The sequence below is a fragment of the Diabrotica virgifera genome, chromosome 4 (genome assembly GCF_917563875.1).
Source record: "Diabrotica virgifera virgifera chromosome 4, PGI_DIABVI_V3a".
NCBI lineage: Eukaryota > Metazoa > Arthropoda > Insecta > Coleoptera > Chrysomelidae > Diabrotica > Diabrotica virgifera.
The window spans coordinates 3,619,245-3,638,568 of NC_065446.1; the positions used below are offsets into that span (position 1 = coordinate 3,619,245).

At 30.6% G+C, this 19,324-nt stretch overlaps 1 protein-coding gene across 2 annotated transcripts in view; it reads left to right on the forward strand.

Annotated features, from left to right (window-relative positions):
• The window catches only part of LOC126882879 (uncharacterized), a 73,036-nt gene extending 54,227 nt beyond the window's left edge, over window positions 1-18,809 (forward strand). Inside the window, exons 17-20 of one of the 2 annotated variants that reach the window (XM_050647937.1) lie at window positions 4,566-4,637; window positions 7,388-7,441; window positions 15,731-15,784; window positions 18,461-18,809. In XM_050647937.1, the coding sequence (XP_050503894.1) occupies window positions 4,566-4,637; window positions 7,388-7,441; window positions 15,731-15,784; window positions 18,461-18,750 (470 nt within the window). In that variant the 3' untranslated portion in view covers window positions 18,751-18,809. The remainder of the gene's footprint in view (window positions 1-4,565; window positions 4,638-7,387; window positions 7,442-15,730; window positions 15,785-18,460) is intronic. The other variant, XM_050647938.1, reaches the window with a different exon arrangement.
• Window positions 18,810-19,324: the final 515 nt, after the last annotated feature.

Genomic DNA, 19,324 nt, shown 5'->3' on the forward strand with positions numbered 1-19,324 from the left:
CTTAAAAGTATTTTATGGTTCTACGCATCATTAATTCCTGCATTTGAGAAAATGTTCGATGCCATATTTCGGGGACACACTATAGATGTGTAGATTATTGCATAAATCAATAGAATATTATAGTCATACTTTCATTTCAAATTGGTTCATTTTTCTGAGAAATTAATAGTTTACAATATTTGCATTTCATTCTATTTCGATTACGCCAGTCAATGCGCGAGATTAAGAACAAGATATTATCTCCAAATTCTATCCTACTGCATGGATTTTAATGAAATTTTGGGAGTAGCCCAATCTCCTAATTCAAAGTCTATCCTATATACTATGGCGCTTTTATCATGGGGGAAGTTCCCACCACTTCTCAGGGGTGAAATATTTTTATTTTCGAATTACATGGAGAAAAAGGAAGATTTTTAAGAAAATTTAAAAATTCATTCTATAATTTGATCACATTTAAAAAAAAACCATTCATTTTAAACCCGTTTAAATTTTTGAAAGTAGAAATAACACTATATTAAAAGGTATTGAGAAGAAAAACAATGCATTTAAATTATGGTGGATGGGGAGTTAAATGTATATACTTTTCATTTTTCCTTAAAGTACATTAGTCATTATATTTTTTGCACCATATCTCGCTTAGTTTGTAAGTAACCGACATTTAACGGTGCTCGTTTTAAAGGCCTTTTCAAACACTACAAAAGGTGTTGGTAGCATTATACACCTAAAACCTACCGTTCCTCTGTTATTTCAAGTTGAATACACCAATTTGAGCATGCACCAAAAAACAAACTATTTTCACCTACCATATCTCTTTTTGTATTATAAATAGAACATTTACGAAGGAACGAATCTCTTTATTATTTATAATCTAAAAAATGTTTTATATAGAGTTTTTAGTTCGATGCATAGTTTTTAAGGTATTCACAAAAAATCCGTCCGAAAAGGTGTCATTTTTCAATGAAAATGGCCAATTTTCAACTACGCATAACTCAAAAAGTATTGAGTTCTCAAAAAAAAGTATAGACCAGTTTTTGCTTAGAAATAGGTTCTTCAGCCACTTCCGTGCTTATTTTGACCAACAAATTTTCCACCCCCTTGAAGAAGTGGAAACCGCCCCAAGATAAAAGCGCCATAGTATATAGGGTAGATTTTGTTTCTTGAGCTATTCCCTACTTACTGTGAAAATATCAAGTACATCAATGTAGTAGGATGGAATTCGGAGCCAAATACCCTCATTGACTGCTCTACAATAATGCTCTGCTATGAACGCGTGAGAGAGGACACACATAAGATTATAGCAAAATTTCTATTTACCGTAACTTTTCGAGTTTTTGAGCTACAGCAATAAATTTTATGTCATTGGAAAGGTAATTTTGCATTCTTTCAAAATGTGTTAAAATATACAGGGCGTATCAAAAAAATTAAGATTTTTTATTCATTTCCGGTTCAACCGGAAGCCATGTTTTTGATAAAATTTATTGTGATAATAGATAATAAAATACCATATATGTCTGCAAAATTTCAAATTTTAGTTTCTATTAAGAAGGAAGTTACGGGCACTCGAATATTTTTTTATAAAAAATTCATAACTCCCCTCCTATGGGGGGTTAAGATATATGACTAATGTCATTCAATTTACTGATAGGATATCAAAAATATATCAAAAAATAAAAAAATTCCTTGGAGCCATTTTTGAGAAAATCTAGTTCAAATTTATGTCAAAATTTGACCCCTTAAATATAGGCAACCCGTAACTTTTTCTGAAAAACGATAACATCTTTCTTGTAGCCCCATCTTTAGGCTATATAACGACTTTTTCAAATTAAACTTATCTTCAAAAACTTTTTAGATAGATAGGGAAATGTGTCGGGGGGGCGGTCGGCCATGTTGGCCGCCATTTTGAATTTGGAAATGTCAAATTCCGTTCTTTTATTTACCTATCGATGAGCTTACTTTGAGTTGAATTTCATTTATTTCTGTCAAAATTTGCAAAAATGGGCCCTAAATAACCCCCCTATTTCGGCCCCCCTTTGAGAGATTTTTTTTAAAAGCTTAGTTTCTCGACAAAATTCTCTTAAACTTACTCATACCGAATTTCATCAAAATCGGTCCAGTAGTTTTTGCTGGGCGGTGGCGACATACGTACGTACATACGTACGTACGTACGTACGTACGTACGTACATACTTCCGACATGTTTTTTTTATTTGCTTTTTAGACTCAGGGGGACTCAAAACGTCGAAAAAAAGTGAAATCTGAAAAAAAATTTTTTGCACGATCCTATAACTTTATCTATTATACTCATACTACGTATATAGTACGATAAAGTAAAACGGTAAATTTTCGCTCTTTTCGTCTGTTACTAAAAAATTAGAAGCATTCTAAACAAATTTGGGAATAAGAAACTCATAAATCATATAAAAAAACTTCAATATGGCGTTCACTGAATATCTCTATCCATATTTGTTGCTTAAAAAATTGCAAAATAAGTCATAAATTTTGAGATTTTATAAATGCTCATAACTTATGTAAAAATTAAGTTAGAACTTTCTTATTACACGGAATGCTGAGATTTTTTGTGCTTAAATTATATTTTAAACTTTAAAGCAATTAGTCAAATGGTTTAAAAGTTATTTAATTTGTTTTTTCCAAATTCATTTTTTTTGCAACACTGTAATTCAGAAAATTAGTAGGTTACAGTAATAATTCGGACATTTTATGAAAGAAGAACATTCATATTAACTTAATTAAAAAAAACGACAAAAAGTAATTTTAAACAGTGTAAAATTGTCGATTTTTGCTTACTTATAAACAATTAAAATAACTTTTTAACCGTTACCCGTAGAAAAATTATTTTTTCATATTTAGAAAGACTGAATTTTTATACACATTTAGAAAGAAAAACAATTGTCCTAGGATAATTAGGGACGAATTTAGCCACCCATTTTTTTAGTTCACATGTTCTTGCAAAATAATTTTGCAATATTTAAAATTATTTTTTGTATTTTTTTAAATTAAATTAATAGTGTAAATCTTCTTCTTTCATCAACTATCCAAAGTATTACTGTAACTTCATCATTTTCTGACTTAAAATGTTGCAAAAAATTAATTTGGTATAAACAAATTAAATAACTATTAAACTATCTGACCAATTGCTTTGACATTTAGGGTTGATTTAAGAACCAGAAGTCTCAGCAATACGTGTAATAAGAAGGTTCTAAGTTAATTTTTACACAAGTTATGAATATTTATAAAAACTCAAAATTTATGATTTATTTTGCAATTTTGTAAGCAACCAATAAGGATAGACATATTAAGCGAACGCTATATTGAAGTGTTTATACGATTTATGAGTTTCTTGCTCTCAAATTTGTTTAAAATGCTTCATTTTTGTTAATAGACGAAAAAAGCGAAAATTTACCGTTTTTTGATCTTCATTTGTTTATAACTACGTATATCATCAAAATCGGTTGCAGGAAACATATAGGTTATTATTATAGATAAATCTAAACGGGAACTGGTGTATGTTTTCAAAAGACTGATAGTGTGTAAATAAATTTATTAAATCAGCTAAGTACTTTCAGCATATTATGCCATCATCAGAGCTATCGTCTTATAGGTGTAAAAACCTCAAAAGAAGAGAAAACTTCGAACAAACACATTCTTTAGTTTAAAATAAACCCAGGGATATAACCACTGGTTAGGGTAAAAACCCTTAAATGTTTAAAAAATCACATTTAATGTGTTTTTTATAAAATGGCTACCATTCTTACAAACAGCTGTTACTGACAATAAGTCAGTAACAGCTGTAATAAGTCAGTAAATTGTCAGTAACAGCTGTTTGTAAGAATGGTAGCCATTTTATAAAAAACACATTAAATGTGATTTTTTAAACATTTAAGGGTTTTTACCCTAACCAGTGGTTATATCCCTGGGTTTATTTTAAACTAAAGAATGTGTTTGTTCGAAGTTTTCTCTTCTTTTGAGGTTTTTACACCTATAAGACGATAGCTCTGATGATGGCATAATATGCTGAAAGTACTTAGCTGATTTAATAAATTTATTTACACACTATCAGTCTTTTGAAAACATACACCAGTTCCCGTTTAGATTTATATAGAAGTGTGTACAAGTCAAACAGTCTTTTTCTATTATTATAGATGTCCATACTACTCAAAAAATTTGGTTTCGGCCTAGAGGGCGTTGTGTCACCAACAGGATATATTTTTCCTTATTTCTCTGAACTATTAGTCAAGATTTGACCCACGGCGATTACCACCTTTTTTGATCTACAAAATGCTCCGTGGCAGATATATCGCTTTGATGAGGACGTAACCACCAAAACTGAAATTTATTTTGAAGGCAAAGATAAATTGTTTTACAAAGGCTGCATAGAAAAATGAGAACAGCGTTGTAATGATTGTATCGCCTATAAAGGAGATCATTTTGATGACTAAGGAATAATTTTAGCAACAGAATATTATTGTACTAGTCCCTACGATATTTAGTGATTTCTTTATTAACAACGATGCGTAATTAAATTTCTCATGAATCTAATTTTTTTAGATGATGTATTTAACTGGATTATTGAACTTGTTGAACTTGCTGAAAAAAACTTCTGGTCGTTGCCCATTCCTGGTAATGTATCTCAATTTATTTATAACTATATTTTATGTATATAATAATATATTCACTTATTAATTATATAGTATTTTTACTACAAAAACGTTATTACGTAGGTCAAAATTTTTGACGTAAGAGAACTGTCAAAACATTAGAATGTGACTTTTCATCATGGCCACGTTAATGTCATTACTTTCAGAGATATTTTTATTTGTTTTTGTTTACTATACAAATAATATCTCTAGTTCTTTATTCTAATTAATGATGTCAATCGGATTTCATCAATTGCGGAAATATATTATTCATATCCCAAAATATTTGTTAATGTTAACGAAAATACATAATGATATTCCATAACATCAACTCTAGAATTGAATTTCTCTAGCACAGGTAAAATACGACACCAACACGGAACTGCCCGATCTTGTATAAGCGTCCACATGGTATTTTAATAAGAAAAACGTAATCGCGATTGCATTGAGAATTTTATAATTATATTAATTAAATAACCAAAAACATTTATTGTTATCAATAATATAAATTTTCTAAACCAATTATTTAAGTTCAATATCCAACATAGCAATAATGAAAAGTCACATTCTAATGTTTTGACAGTTCTCTTACGTCAAAAATTTTGACCTACGTAATAACGTTTTTGTAGTAAAAATACTATACCTAATTATTTCCCTCAAAAGTATGACTCCATTTAAACAAAAGCCATTTCCAAATCAGTGTACAGTAAATAATTTTTAAGATATATTTTTTTTAGTTATTATAGATATATTTATAAATAGTTATTTCTAAATATATCAAAAACTATCTCTATTAGAGATTTTTTTATTTAAAATGGACATACAGTCGCAAAAATGAAAGAATACCCACATACAAACATATAAAATACGCTGTATTTTCCTGTCACCGTGTCACAAAGAAAATTGTTCAGTGCAAGTAAATGTAACAATAATTATTACATGTACTTGCGCTGGCCAATTTTTTGTGTGACACGGTAGCAGGAAAATACAGCGTGTTTATATGTTCGTTCATGGGTATTCCCTCATTTTTCCTACTGTATGTGACATTCTTATGGCAGGAACGTTTAAAAAAATAACATATTTAAAATACATATATCTTATTCTTCTTCTTCTTTTTGTGTAGACATGACACAGTCTGTTTTTCAATTTGCCTCCAGTAAGTCGTCATTCCATCGTTTTCATGGTCTTCCCACTGATCGTCTTCCTATTGGGAAACCGTCTCTCGCTGTCCTGACTATCTTATTTGTTGTCATTCGGCTTATGTGGCCATTCCATTCCACTCTTCTGTTTCTTACCCAGTTATTAATGTTGTCTACCTTGCATCTCCGTCGTATATCTGCATTTCTAGCTCTATCCCATAGTGTCTTACCATCGATTTTTCAAGTGTTTTCATCTCTACTGTTTCTAGCACTCTTTTTGTCCTCGCTGTATCAGGTCGTGTTTCTGCCGCGTATGTCATTATTGGTTTGATGACTGTTTTGTAAATTCTGCCTTTCACTTCTTTTCCGATATTTTTATTTCTCCATGTTGTTTCATTCGGGCAATCTGCGACTCTGTTTGGTTTATTCACCTGATCTTCCACTTAAAATACATACATAAAATATATAAAAATTAAGGCTATGGGTACATAATTCGCAAATATTTTACGTGTATCCCTACTTTTTCTGTCTTTACACGGCAAATTACGTGTAGTAAAATTCACACTGGTATTGATATGTAAAGATTACTAGAATGTCATTCTACTTGAAAATGTCATCATTAATTTAAAGAGATGGGTTTTGAATGTTCTTGGATAACTGTTATTTTTATAATTGGAAATTATTAATTCAGTTAATAAATGTGATAATTTTTTCACTAACTATGTATTCAGTGATTGTATTAATTTATTTGTACAACAAAGACTAATACTCAATCGAGAAAAAAAGAAAAAAGTGTTAAAGTGATTTTTTAATAATATATTGTTATGGAACGCTTACAATTTTGAACATCTTTAACAACAAAATACTTGGATGACAGAATATATTATCCTGATGTATTCTCTGCTTGGACCTTCCACAAATAATAAACAATAAATAACTTTTTATTAAGTTCACGTCTTAAATCAATTATTTATCAAGTACACTATATTTTAATAATATTTAATCAATAACTCAACATATTCCCGATGCAATGTCAAATATTTAAAATTGTCACTGATTGTCAGTGTCTGACTGACAATAATATATGCTGACAATATTATATTCGGCTGAGTGCGTTGTAAGACAAAGATAGATTTGGAAAATATTACCACGGCATTGTGTTTATTTTTTTCGAATCCTGAAAAAACCAATAAATATTTTTGAAAAATTTAAACGCAGAATGAAAGACTAAATTATTACCGAGGGCCGAAAGTCCCTTAGAATAAATAAAAAGTTTATTTTGAATAATATATTTGAAATTAAAAATCACACTAAATTTTCTCTTAGTTTTTCACCCCTGTAACTTATTAAAATAAACATTATAGAAGTTCTCAGGGACTTTCGGCCCTCGCTAATAACGTGATCTTTCATTCTGCGTTTAAACTTTTCAAAAATACTTATTAGTTTTCTCAGGATTCGAAAAAAATGAATCCCCATTTGAAAAGCATTGCAGTCGAAAATACGTACCGATCCTCTTAACTTTCACACTGTTCACTAAGCTATGTTTAATTCTCTCATTAAATAATATTGTAATATAATATAAAGTATGTTTTAGATATATTTTTGAAAATTGCTACCAAATGCATAGAATTTATTGGGAATGTACACGGTAAGTTTCAATGTAATAATTACCTTGTTTTGAAGAAAATGGGTATACTATGTAAAATATAGACTTATAACTAAAGTAATAATAATCGACCTGTTTCTTTGTGAACTTATAACAGTTCAAGAATAATAGTTATACCAGTAATCTACGTAACATATTACTACATACTGCAATATTGACATAAATATATCTGAAACCATTTACATATAGGGTATTTGGTATTGAACGTGCCATAGATCCTTAGATTTCTAAGCTTAAAATAGGTCGATTTAAGCTAATTTACCTTAGTACGAAAGTTTATAATAACCGAAATACAGGATGTCAAAGTTAAACTTTTATTTTATTTACTAAAAGGGAAGTTCCCTAGGTTGGCTGTATACCATATAGTTAAAAAACTGTAACATGAAGTAAAACACTTCTATATAATTGGTATATTTATTGAAATTTAAAAAATCCCAATGTATTGAGTAAAATATGTCAAATTCAGAACGTTTTCAGACCTATCGGTCCATCATCAGTGAATCTACAATAAAATGAGTAATCCCACTATTATAATTGAAAGATGGTTGAAATTTTGAAAGCTAGAAAAGTGTGGTTAGATTACTTACGTGCATACTTGCTAAATAGCCCCAGAACCAAACAATGGTTGAATTTTTAATTCGACTTACATTATTTAAAAATAATATTAAACAGGCTAAACGCCGATGTTACAGGATATAACCTAAGGGAACATGGTGAAACCCTACCAAAAACTCAATCAACCATCTTAGGCCAAAGTTGACTATAAAGTGTCAAAATTGTGTAAGGAACTGTTTGAAGTGACATTGACAGTAGAGAAAAAGGTAGAGTCGATTTTCAATGTTTATTAACCAAAAGGTCATGACACAAAACAAATGATAAAGATTTTAATATCTGAAAATGTCTAACATTTTTAAATCTATTGGTTTTTGAAAAGAAAATTGTGATATACAAAATTAATTTAGAATATAAGAATATTTATGTTGACTGTATACTATAACATTAGATTGATCAAATTGATAGAAAGAAAGTAAGAGCTGCTGTCAATAATGATAAAAAATAAAGACAGATGATGGTGAGAGAAGAGAAAGAATGAGTATTAGTTGGAATGTTATTGTACAAAATGAATAAATAGGTAGGCAAGTTATTCAAGTCTATATTGTATTGGTGGTTGTATATGTAAAAGGAAAATATTGATATTTAAAAATAATGGAAATTTTTTTTCTAAATAATGAATTTGAGTTAGGATACAGTCAATATACTTAATAGTGTGCAATATGTAAATGTAGAGGATGGTAATTATTATGAGATGTTTTATTTCATTTTAAAAATTTTTGAGAGAATTCTTGAGAATCTACTACTTATTTTATTTATTTTTGGCCTATATTTCCTCACAGGCATGGGTTAACATCACGGAATTTGGTAAGTGGTAATTTTTTGGGACGATAAACCAAATTTTCCACCAAAAATTATATATTGCCTAAAGGGCGCCACATACGTTTTTCAGCGCTCATTTAATACGTTTTTGCAAATAAAATAAATATGCAAAAATAAATAAAATAAAAGTTTAAATTTGACACCACATATTTCGGTTATTATCAACTTTCGTACTAGGGTAAGTTAGCTTAAATCGACCCATTTTAACCTCAGAAATCTACAATTAAGCTATGGCCCATTCTTTACCAAACAACCTGCATACGTATTTATGTACCTACATACCTACATATAAAGTGATGAGTGCGCTAATAACCGGCAAAATAACGCAAAAGATGAAAAACATAACACATTGTGAAGTAAAAAGAGATGAAACTAGTAGTGGTGGAAATTATCGATGTAAACGTATAAATTAACATAACATTATATAGTTTTCCACCTTCAGACGTATCGGAGGAGTATGACAACTATCACTGTGACAGGAGAATTTTATAAAATGCTACTCTCACAGACATGTAAAACACATTGTGAAGTAAAAAGAGATGAAACTAGTAGTGGTGGAAATTATCGATGTAAACGTATAAATTAACATAACATTATATAGTTTTCCACCTTCAGACGTATCGGAGGAGTATGACAACTATCACTCTGGCAGGAGAATGTTATAAAATGCTACTGTCACAGACATATAAAGATGGTAAACTATGTAATGTCATGTTAATTATTACGTTTATATCGATAATTTCCACCTCCACTAGTTTCATCTTTTTTTATTTTACAATGTATTATGTTTTCCATCTTTTACGTTATTTTGCCGGTTATAAGCAGGCTCACCACTGTTTTGTTAAATTGCAGGTAGAGTTTGACAGACTATTTAAAAGAGTCATTAATATTCAGCAGATCGGGGAGCTATTGTCAGAGTTGTGATATTCTATAAACAAGGGATAAACCTGTTTTATGAAATGATCCCTTGTTTACTTAATTTTACAATTCGGACAATAGGATCCTGCTCAGCTTAATAATAATGACTCTCTTATACAGTGATGAGCGCGCTAATAACTGGTAAAATAGCTCAAAAGAAGGAAAACATAATATTTTGCGAAACAAAAAGAGATAAAAGTAGTGGAGGTGGAAATTATCAGTAGTAATTGAACAAGAGCTCTAAAATTACCGAATTTTTCCTGAGTGACACTTTGACAGTTTTAATTTCACGAGTCGAAGGCGAGTGAAATTATATCAAAGTGTCACGAGGGCAAAAATTTGATAATAATTTTAGAGATCGATTATAATTTGTTGCGATTATTTCATGAATAAAACTGTTCAAAACCAAAATTTTATTGTAATTTATTTATGTAAGTACAAATTAGTACAATTAAAAAAACAGTTGTTATAAAAATATTTGACGGTTGAAAGTCATCACTTTTATAATTTTTAAAACATTATTTGTCATTAATGTCACGGAATGTATTTTTTAGTAGCAACGAAGGGCATCTCACGTAATATACTTGACGACGGGATATTATCAAAAATTATCGGGTATAATAGCACAAGAGAGTGAGGATAAATTGAAAATAAGGCGACAGTTTTTCGAAAATTTGTTGTCTGGCAATGGACACGAGAGCCCGCAGGGCTCGAGTGGCTATTGCCCAATAACAACAAATTTGAGTAAAAATGAAGCATTATTTTCTTATTTATTCTTACTGTCGTGTGATATTCGTAAGATTATTTTTTAATGCGTATATTATGGATATTTTCTTAAATGCGACAGTTGTCAAAACTAGGAAACTGGTTGCCATTAAACAGAAACAATCTACTTAAAAAATTCTATCGGTAATTTCCTACAGTAGATAATTCTCAGTATAATGTTAATCTGATTGGACAGAATTAAACACGTGATCAAATATCTTACTATAAGATTGGAAGTTAAAATCATCAAAAAATAATCAGTTTAATTTTTATTTCTGTAACTTTCTATTGGTCAGAATCTCCTTTGAATGAAATAATCGTTAGAAACTGATAAATAATTAACATTACATTATATAGTTTCCCACTCTTAGACGTCTGTGACAGGAGTATTTTATAAAATTCTACTGTAACAGTGATATTTGCATACTCCTCTGATACGTCTAAAGATGGGAAACTATGTAATGAAATGTTAATTTATACGTTTATAACGATAATTTCCACCACCACTAGCTTCATCTCTCTTTGTTTCGCAATGTATTATGTTTTCTTTTGAGCTATTTTTCCGGTTATTAGCGCGCTCATCACTGTATACCTTGTTAGACTCTACTATTATTACACCTAATCGGTATACTTATGCCGCCACCAATGATCGGTTATTGGAATATCCCGGTTAAAGGGATATTTTTACTTAACAGGAAGACTATTCCAATAAGCGGGTTCGAGTGTACCCTGTATAAAAAGTTTTTGCCGAAAAAAGACTAACAAAATATACGAATTGTAAGCGAGGACGTGTTCAACCATTTGTTCAAAATTCTCCCATGCATTGGTTTGTAATCGAATTAGTTCTAGTTGATTGATACACGCAGTAAAAATTGTAAGTCCACACTGCATTGGCACGTACATACAAATAGGCCACGTGCTAATGGGATAATGAAATCAATTAAAATGGTATAAATATATGACTCTACTTCTACCAGAAAAGCAGAGCTGCATTTCTGTTATTTATTTCTTTAAAGTGTCCATTTTTAAAATATACAGTATGCGGCCAAATAAATAGTTCTGAAATGAATACTAAAATGTTTATTATTATTTATATATTTTATATACATATGATGTAGCCTTGCCAACATTATTCATAACGACGTTATGAACCTCGTATTCATTATTCATAACGTCGCGCAGTATTCGAAGAGACTTTCTGTCTCCTGCTGAAACCATTGTTGATTTCAAGCTTGGACCATTTACGAAACCTTTTCCGTATGGCCGAAGATAATACTCCACGATAAAATTTTTTTCTGCAAAACTGATAACTACCCTGAAGCGCCTAACAGTAACATGACATTTAGATACGTTATAACGACATTCGGAATCCACTCAGTACGTTTCGGTCATTTTCGGCGTATCATAAATATAAATTTGAGGCAAACGCATTTCAGTACTGTTTATTTTGCCGCATACCGTACTTTGGACAAAATGTATACCTATAGACCAGGGCGCATCTGTAAAAATATTAGTACATTTGGACGTTGAGAGGTGACTCAAATTTTTTTGCAGAAATTGCTTGAAAGTAGCTCACATAATAATATTTGAGTTATCCTCCCTCTCAAAAATATCCGGAACATTGTTTAAATAATCAAAATGTCAAAAAATTAAGGAAAAATTCGATTTTTTTCTTGGTTTTTTGATTATAACTTTAAAAGTATTCATTTCCCAGAAAAGTTGTACTAACATAAAAGTTGCGTAATTAAATTTCCTACAATATAGAATTGGTTAAAAATATAAAAAATAGTCACCCTTGTTGCAAAATAGCAATTATTGTGAAAAAAACATACAAAAACAAGTATTCGTATTTTACGTTTTTCAACCATTTATGCTACACTTAGGACCTTCATATTTCACCCTGAAAAACTTTATGATACAATAAAACAATACTGTAAATTTCATTAAGATCGGTTCAATAAATTTTGCAAAATAAATTTTGCAATCCAGCTTTCGTAAAAAAAATTCATTTTTTCAAAATGTTACAGGACTGAAAATAAAGCAGATAGCAAGTTGAAATTTTTTTTGCGTATAGAAGTGTACTGTACCTTTCATTTGCAATTTTACAAAATTAAAATCGGTAATAAGTAAACATTAATTATTGGTGTTGTTCTGAAGCTATTTCCTTGTGGCATTTTTATGATTAATTATTTATATGGGAAATAAGCCACAATTAAAATGAAAAAAATAATTTTAATAATATTTTAATGATAATACATTGGCAACTAGGACAAGACTAAATGTATCAGCTATAATGGAGTTATTGACATTATGTACCCATAATACCTATTTTCAACTAAACAATGAATTCTATAAACAAAATTTTGGTCTAGCAATGGGCTCTTCTTTATCTCCATTATTGGCTAATATATTTATGGAGGATTTCGAAACTAATATTATTTCTAAACAAAATTTAAAACCCACAGTATGGTGGAGATATGTAGATGATGTGTTTTCAATATGGCCTCATAGATCAGAATTGTTGGATACGTTCCTGAATATTATAAACGATCAAGAAGAGACAATAAAATTTACAATGGAAAAGGAATACAATAACAGCCTACCTTTCCTCGATGTTTTGATCTCAAAGAAGGATATTAGATATGAGACTCAAGTGTATAGAAAACCAACACACACCAACAGATATCTCAATTACAAGTCAAATCACAACATCAACGTTAAAAAGGGAATCATTAAATCCTTATATGATAGAGCCAAAATTACTTGTTCTAACGAAAATTCCTTTTTAGCAGAAAAACAATTGTTAACATCTGTTTTATTAAAAAATGATTATCCTTTATCGTTTATAAATAAGGAATTGTCAAGATTGGATCGAATGGAACAGAACAGCTTAGAACGGGATCCTACAACATTCACCAGAAATAATACGAGGAAAATATCAATACCATATATAAAAGGACTATCCGAGAAACTTAAAACAATAGGAAATAAATTCAACATTTCAACAACATTCAAAACAACAAACACATTGAGATCTATTCTATCTAAAACTAAACCTAACAATGATCAAGCAAGAACAAAGAATTGCATTTATAAAATACCTTGTGAATGCGAACAATTTTATTTAGGTGAGACATCAAGACCATTAGACGTTAGAATAAGTGAACATCAATCTTATATTAAAAATAGAGAATTTGAGAGATCTCAAATATGTCAACACGCATGGGATAATGAACATAGAGTTCAGTGGAGAGATTCAAGTATAGTCATGAAAGAATCAGATAGTAAAAAGAGAAAAATCAAAGAAGCGGCTCTAATTATGCTAAATGAAACCAATTGTGTCGCAAATTCCTCGGTAGAATGCAGTAGGATGTGGTTACCCATACTGAAAGAGGAAGTCAATAAAAAGAAAATACCAAGATTAGTAAGTCAATAATATCGAGCTAGTACATATTTTATATTTTAGTATTACTTATATATCTAGTATTATTAATATTATTTATAATTTAAACATGTTACAAGTCAGAATTTGGTATTATTTTTTGAGAGTAAATTAATGTAAGACCAAATACTTACGATGTCGGGATAGTATCACAGGGTTTTTCCTGGTTTTCCCTTGTGATTTACTATGAAATCTCTAACTCGAGAATTTTACTGTCGTTGCATTTGGTTGTCTTTTTAAAGACATATCACATGCTATAATTTTTTATGACGGATATTCTTGAGTTGGGGTTAATTTCATGTAATCGAATGAACTATCTTTCAGTAAGTCGTCCCAGGAACGCAACTCATAAATATTGGCAATATCATTTTAAAGTCTTCTACTTTAAAATGTATAATATATGTCTGAATTGCCAATATAAATGAGTGAGATTAAATAAATTATTAGAAGAATTTTTTTGCTTAGCAACAACACTTTTGTTTATTTTAGTAATATTTTGTATTTTGACAACGGCACCCGATTTGGGCGTCGAAACGTTAATAAAATTATTTTTTTCATTTTAATTGTGGCTTATTTCCCATATAAATAATTAATCATTAATTATTGGTGCTACGCGCAGGACAGCGGATAGTTTGCTCTGATTGGGCATTCCAATGACCTTTGATAATTATTGATACATTTTAATTTTTATTACATTTCGATATAAATAAATAAATTTGTTTATTGCAAAATAAAAACACGTACTCTATCCTTTGATATAACAATTTTATTAGCAAAAACTTTCTTTGTTCATATATTTTAACTTAAATAATAAAAGTTTATTATTTTTAAACATATGCAATTGTTTAAACAATATTTCACAAACAATAATAAAATTAGTTTGATTTTTGTGGAATTAAAATATTAAAATACAACAAAATATAGACTAAGAAAATAATATATGAGATAAAGATTGGAAGACATTTTGGTGGAAATCAACTTGTGTGAATCGAACACCGCTGTCCTGCGCGTAGCACCAAAAATTATTGTTTATTTCAAAAATTTTCTGACACCGTGATAATTAATCGATTTTAATTTTGAAAATTGCAAATGAAAGGTACAGTACACTTCTATAAGCAAAAATTTTTTTAACTTGCTATCTGCTTTATTTTAAGTCCTGTAACATTTTGAAAAAATTAATTTTTTTTGCGAAAGCTGGATTGCAAAATTTATTTTGCAAAATCTGTTAAACCGATCTTAAAGAAATTTACAGTATTGTTTTACTGTATTATAAAGTTTTTCTGGGTGAAATATGAAGCTCCTACGTGTATCATAAATGGTTGAAAAACGTAAAATGCGAATACTTGTTTTTGTATGGTTTTTTCGCAATTATTGCTATTTTGCAACTAGGGTGACTATTTTTTAAATTTTTAACCAATTTTATATTGTAGAAAATTTAAATACGCAACTTTTATGTCAGTACAACTTTTCTCGGAAATGAACACTTTTAAAGTTATAATCAAAAAACGAAGAAAAAAATCGAATTTTTCCTTCAATTTTTGACATTTTGATTATTTAAACAATGTTCCGGACCTTTTTGAGAGGGAGGATAACTCAAATATTATTATTTGAGTTATTTTCAAGCAATTTCTGCAAAAAAATTTGAGTCACCTCTCAACGTCCATCTCAAAACAGATCCGCCCTGGACTACTAATAGCATGTTTATGTTTTAGCTTCATTCCAGTTCCTAGCTGAATTTTCTTTTGAGGGATTTTTGAATATTAAAAGTAATTAAAATATTTTTTATTTTTAAAAATTCGGCCGCGCAAATATTATTATAGATCTATTTATCATTCGAAATAACAAAGCTCTTTGGTAATTTTTCTCTAATTTGATCGTTGATCTAGAACCAAATTTAATATGTATAAGTACACAGGAAGTCGAAAACACTTGAAAATCTGCAAATAAAGAAGGAATACATAACGAATTAAAGAAATATTGTAGAGCAGCAATAACTGAACATTAAATAAGAAAGATATAAAACACAATAAAATACCAGAAGAATGGAGAACCAGCGAACTAATTTTACTATTCAAAAAAGGAGATAAAAACCAGCCAGAAAACTACAGAGGTATCAACTTGTTAATTACGGACCTAAAACTCACAACTAAAATTTTACAAGAAGTAATCAAAAGATAAGTTTAGTAGATGATCGAAAGGGTTTTCGTACTGGAAGATCGTGTACAATATTCGTCATAATATTTGTCATAAAACAAATTACTAAGAAATTCCTAGCGTATAATAAATTAGCATTTTTATGTCTGATTGAATTGAAAAAAGCATTTGATAGAGTAGGACTCGAAGATGTAATTCATCTTTTATATAATAAAGAAATTTCCCTAGATAGCATAAAAACTATTGAAAACATCTACCAAACCAACAAAAATTAAAGTTATAATAGAAGGACAACTCATAATAGAACCTATAGACAGAGGCAGCGGAATAAAATACATAGGAAGATAGATAGATCCCATGCACAAGAAGTGCATTCATTAATATAAAACAATTCTTGTTGACATGGAGACATGGATTATTAAACATAATTTTTTGTAAATGACTTAAGGTACTAAAATACATGCACAAATATCTTTAAATTGAGAGATACGCAGGTAAGCCTTGTTTTGATTAGAGTTAGCGGTCGAGTACACTAGCATGCTTTTTAGCCAAATTAGTCTACTTGCTAGAGTACCCGTTTTAACTCTAGGTACTCTACTCTACGATAATCTAGTACTTTGTTCGACCAATTACGTTTTCATTAATAGAACTGCAGGGATTGTTAGTACTTGCCCAGATTATTAGACCGCTAATTCTACTAATAAAAACAAGGCTTTATTGACTAAAAATGTAGCATCAGCTCAGGGCCGTAAGTACGATATTGGTGGGCCCCGGGGCAAACGTGATCTGGGTGCCCCCTACTGGGGGTCTTGGTGGTTTACCCCCCATCAGAAGGAGGGTAAAACCCCAATCTCTTATCTGAAATCATCTGGAAAATGTTTTACGAATTTAATTGCTTTGTTTTGAAGGTCTTGTTCGTTTGCATTCAATATAACATCAGGTTGAACGATTAGGTACGTATCTAACACTGCTTTCATTCCTTGAAATCGAGTGACTGGCTGATAACATAATGTGTCGATCATTGAGTAAAACACGGTTACTCTAAACCATGACTTGGGATCTTGCAGTGTTTCATCTTCGCACAGTTCATCGAAATGTTTTTTCGTCTTCTGCATTCTTTTTGGAGCGAACCCTACTGGCATTCCCCAACGTTGACACATATTTGAAGCCTCTTTAAAGACGGTTTTAAATTGTCCTCTCATGACAGTTAGTTTTAACAGGCTCTCTTCAAGTAAACTGTAAGCTGTTAAAATGTTCAAAAATTCTTCTTACAGTGTTTTCAAGACTATGTTGAGGATTTCAAGGATTTAATTTTGCACAACTAGTAACAAAATAAATTTGAATGATTCTAGTTTCTTTTTCAGTTGTGCTGCTTCGTCTATTTTATTTCTTTTGTTACTTGTCATAACTAGACTTAGAATGCACTTCAAAACATCGCGAAGTCCGTGTTTCAATGCATTAACTGCGTCAAATTTTCCAGCCCAGCGTGTTGGATTGAAAGGTTTTAGAGTCACTTTCGAGGAACATCTTTCAGTTCAGTGCCTCCCAGCGAACGATGCGGTTTGTTGGGAGTTGGAAAATATGAAGATATGAAGGTTTATTGAGGGAAAATGCAGGAAGAGATAAAGCAGATTGCTGAAAAGATACAAAAATTGAAAAGGTGGAAGAAAAATTCAAGAATGCGTTAAAATTCGATATGGAAAAAGTGGAAGAAAAATTGAAGTAGATAGGAAAATGTTAAAAAGGAGGACACCGTCTCGCGTCGGGAAGTAATTGTACACAGCTCTAATGAGCGCAGAATCCAATTTGGCGGGGATATTAGAAAACGACATCCCGTACCTTTCATTAAAATCTTAAAAAACAAATTCTAACATATGCAGAACTTGGAAGCCTGCAAATAAATTATAAGAATCCATCTAAAAGCCAGAGCTGCTTTGTGGTTTGAAAGCAAAGAAAATTAGGTGACTTCATGGAGAGATTTTGAGACACAATTTTTTATAATGGTGCAGGTGAAACAGGTTAAAATCGATCATTGAAGTTGTTAAAATTATTATGCCTGTACTTATATTATTACAATCGGACAACTCGAAGTAGAACTTGACTGAAAGTACGTTAAAAAGTTTATTTGACCTTATTACAATCTATGCACGGCCACCCCATTGGTGGAACCTGCGGGGGCCCTCTTGACCGGGGGCCGGGGGCCAATAGTAGTTACGGCCCTGCATTAGCTGCGTTGTTTAGTAATTATTTATACGATTGGTTCTTAATATTATGTTCTTTTTTTACAGACAGCATTTTAGATGCACTGCCAGGTCTTTTGGGTGGAGATGCTTTCTATTTATCAAACGATATCGGTAAACTGATCTCGTCTATAACATCTAAATTGTTTCCAAACTTGGGTATACCGGTAATTAGCATAGGTACAACAGACAGTTATCCGGCAACCACTGCTACTGTGCCACCAACAAGCTGGGTACCCTGGACTAAACCAACACCTGTCACTTATCCCACGCGAAGTATTTGGCCTATTTTCCCTAATTTTACAATGCCAACCTTCCCTAAGCCATGGTATCAGTAAAAGAAAATTAAATACAGTAATATAAAATAATATAAGGGTAAATAAATTATTACAATTAACTTTTGTGTTTTATAAATTATTTACATGTATCCAAAATACGGAATCATTCGAATTGCGGGTGTGTAGAGGAATTCTGAAAATATGCTATACAGAACACATCACAAACAAAGAGGTTCTAAGAAAGATAAATAAAGAAACGGATGTCTTAAATAAAATCAAAACCAGAAAATTGGAATATATCGTACAAATTACACGTGGAGAGAGATGCAACTTTCTTCAACTAATTATGCAAGGAAAGATCCAAGGAAAAATAATCATAGTGAGATGTAGAATATCATGGCTGCGCAACCTCAGAGAATGGTACGGATGTAAATAAAATGAACTTTTCAGAGCAGCCGGCTCTAAAGACCGAATAGCTATAATGATTGCCGACCTCCATCGTGGAGATTACACTTGAAGAAGATACAAAACATTCAAACATACGAACAAGCATACTTTTGAGAAATGTACTGATAGAAATTGGGCCAGGATAGAATTACCAAGAAATGTGTTTGTAACAATGAAAACAATTCAC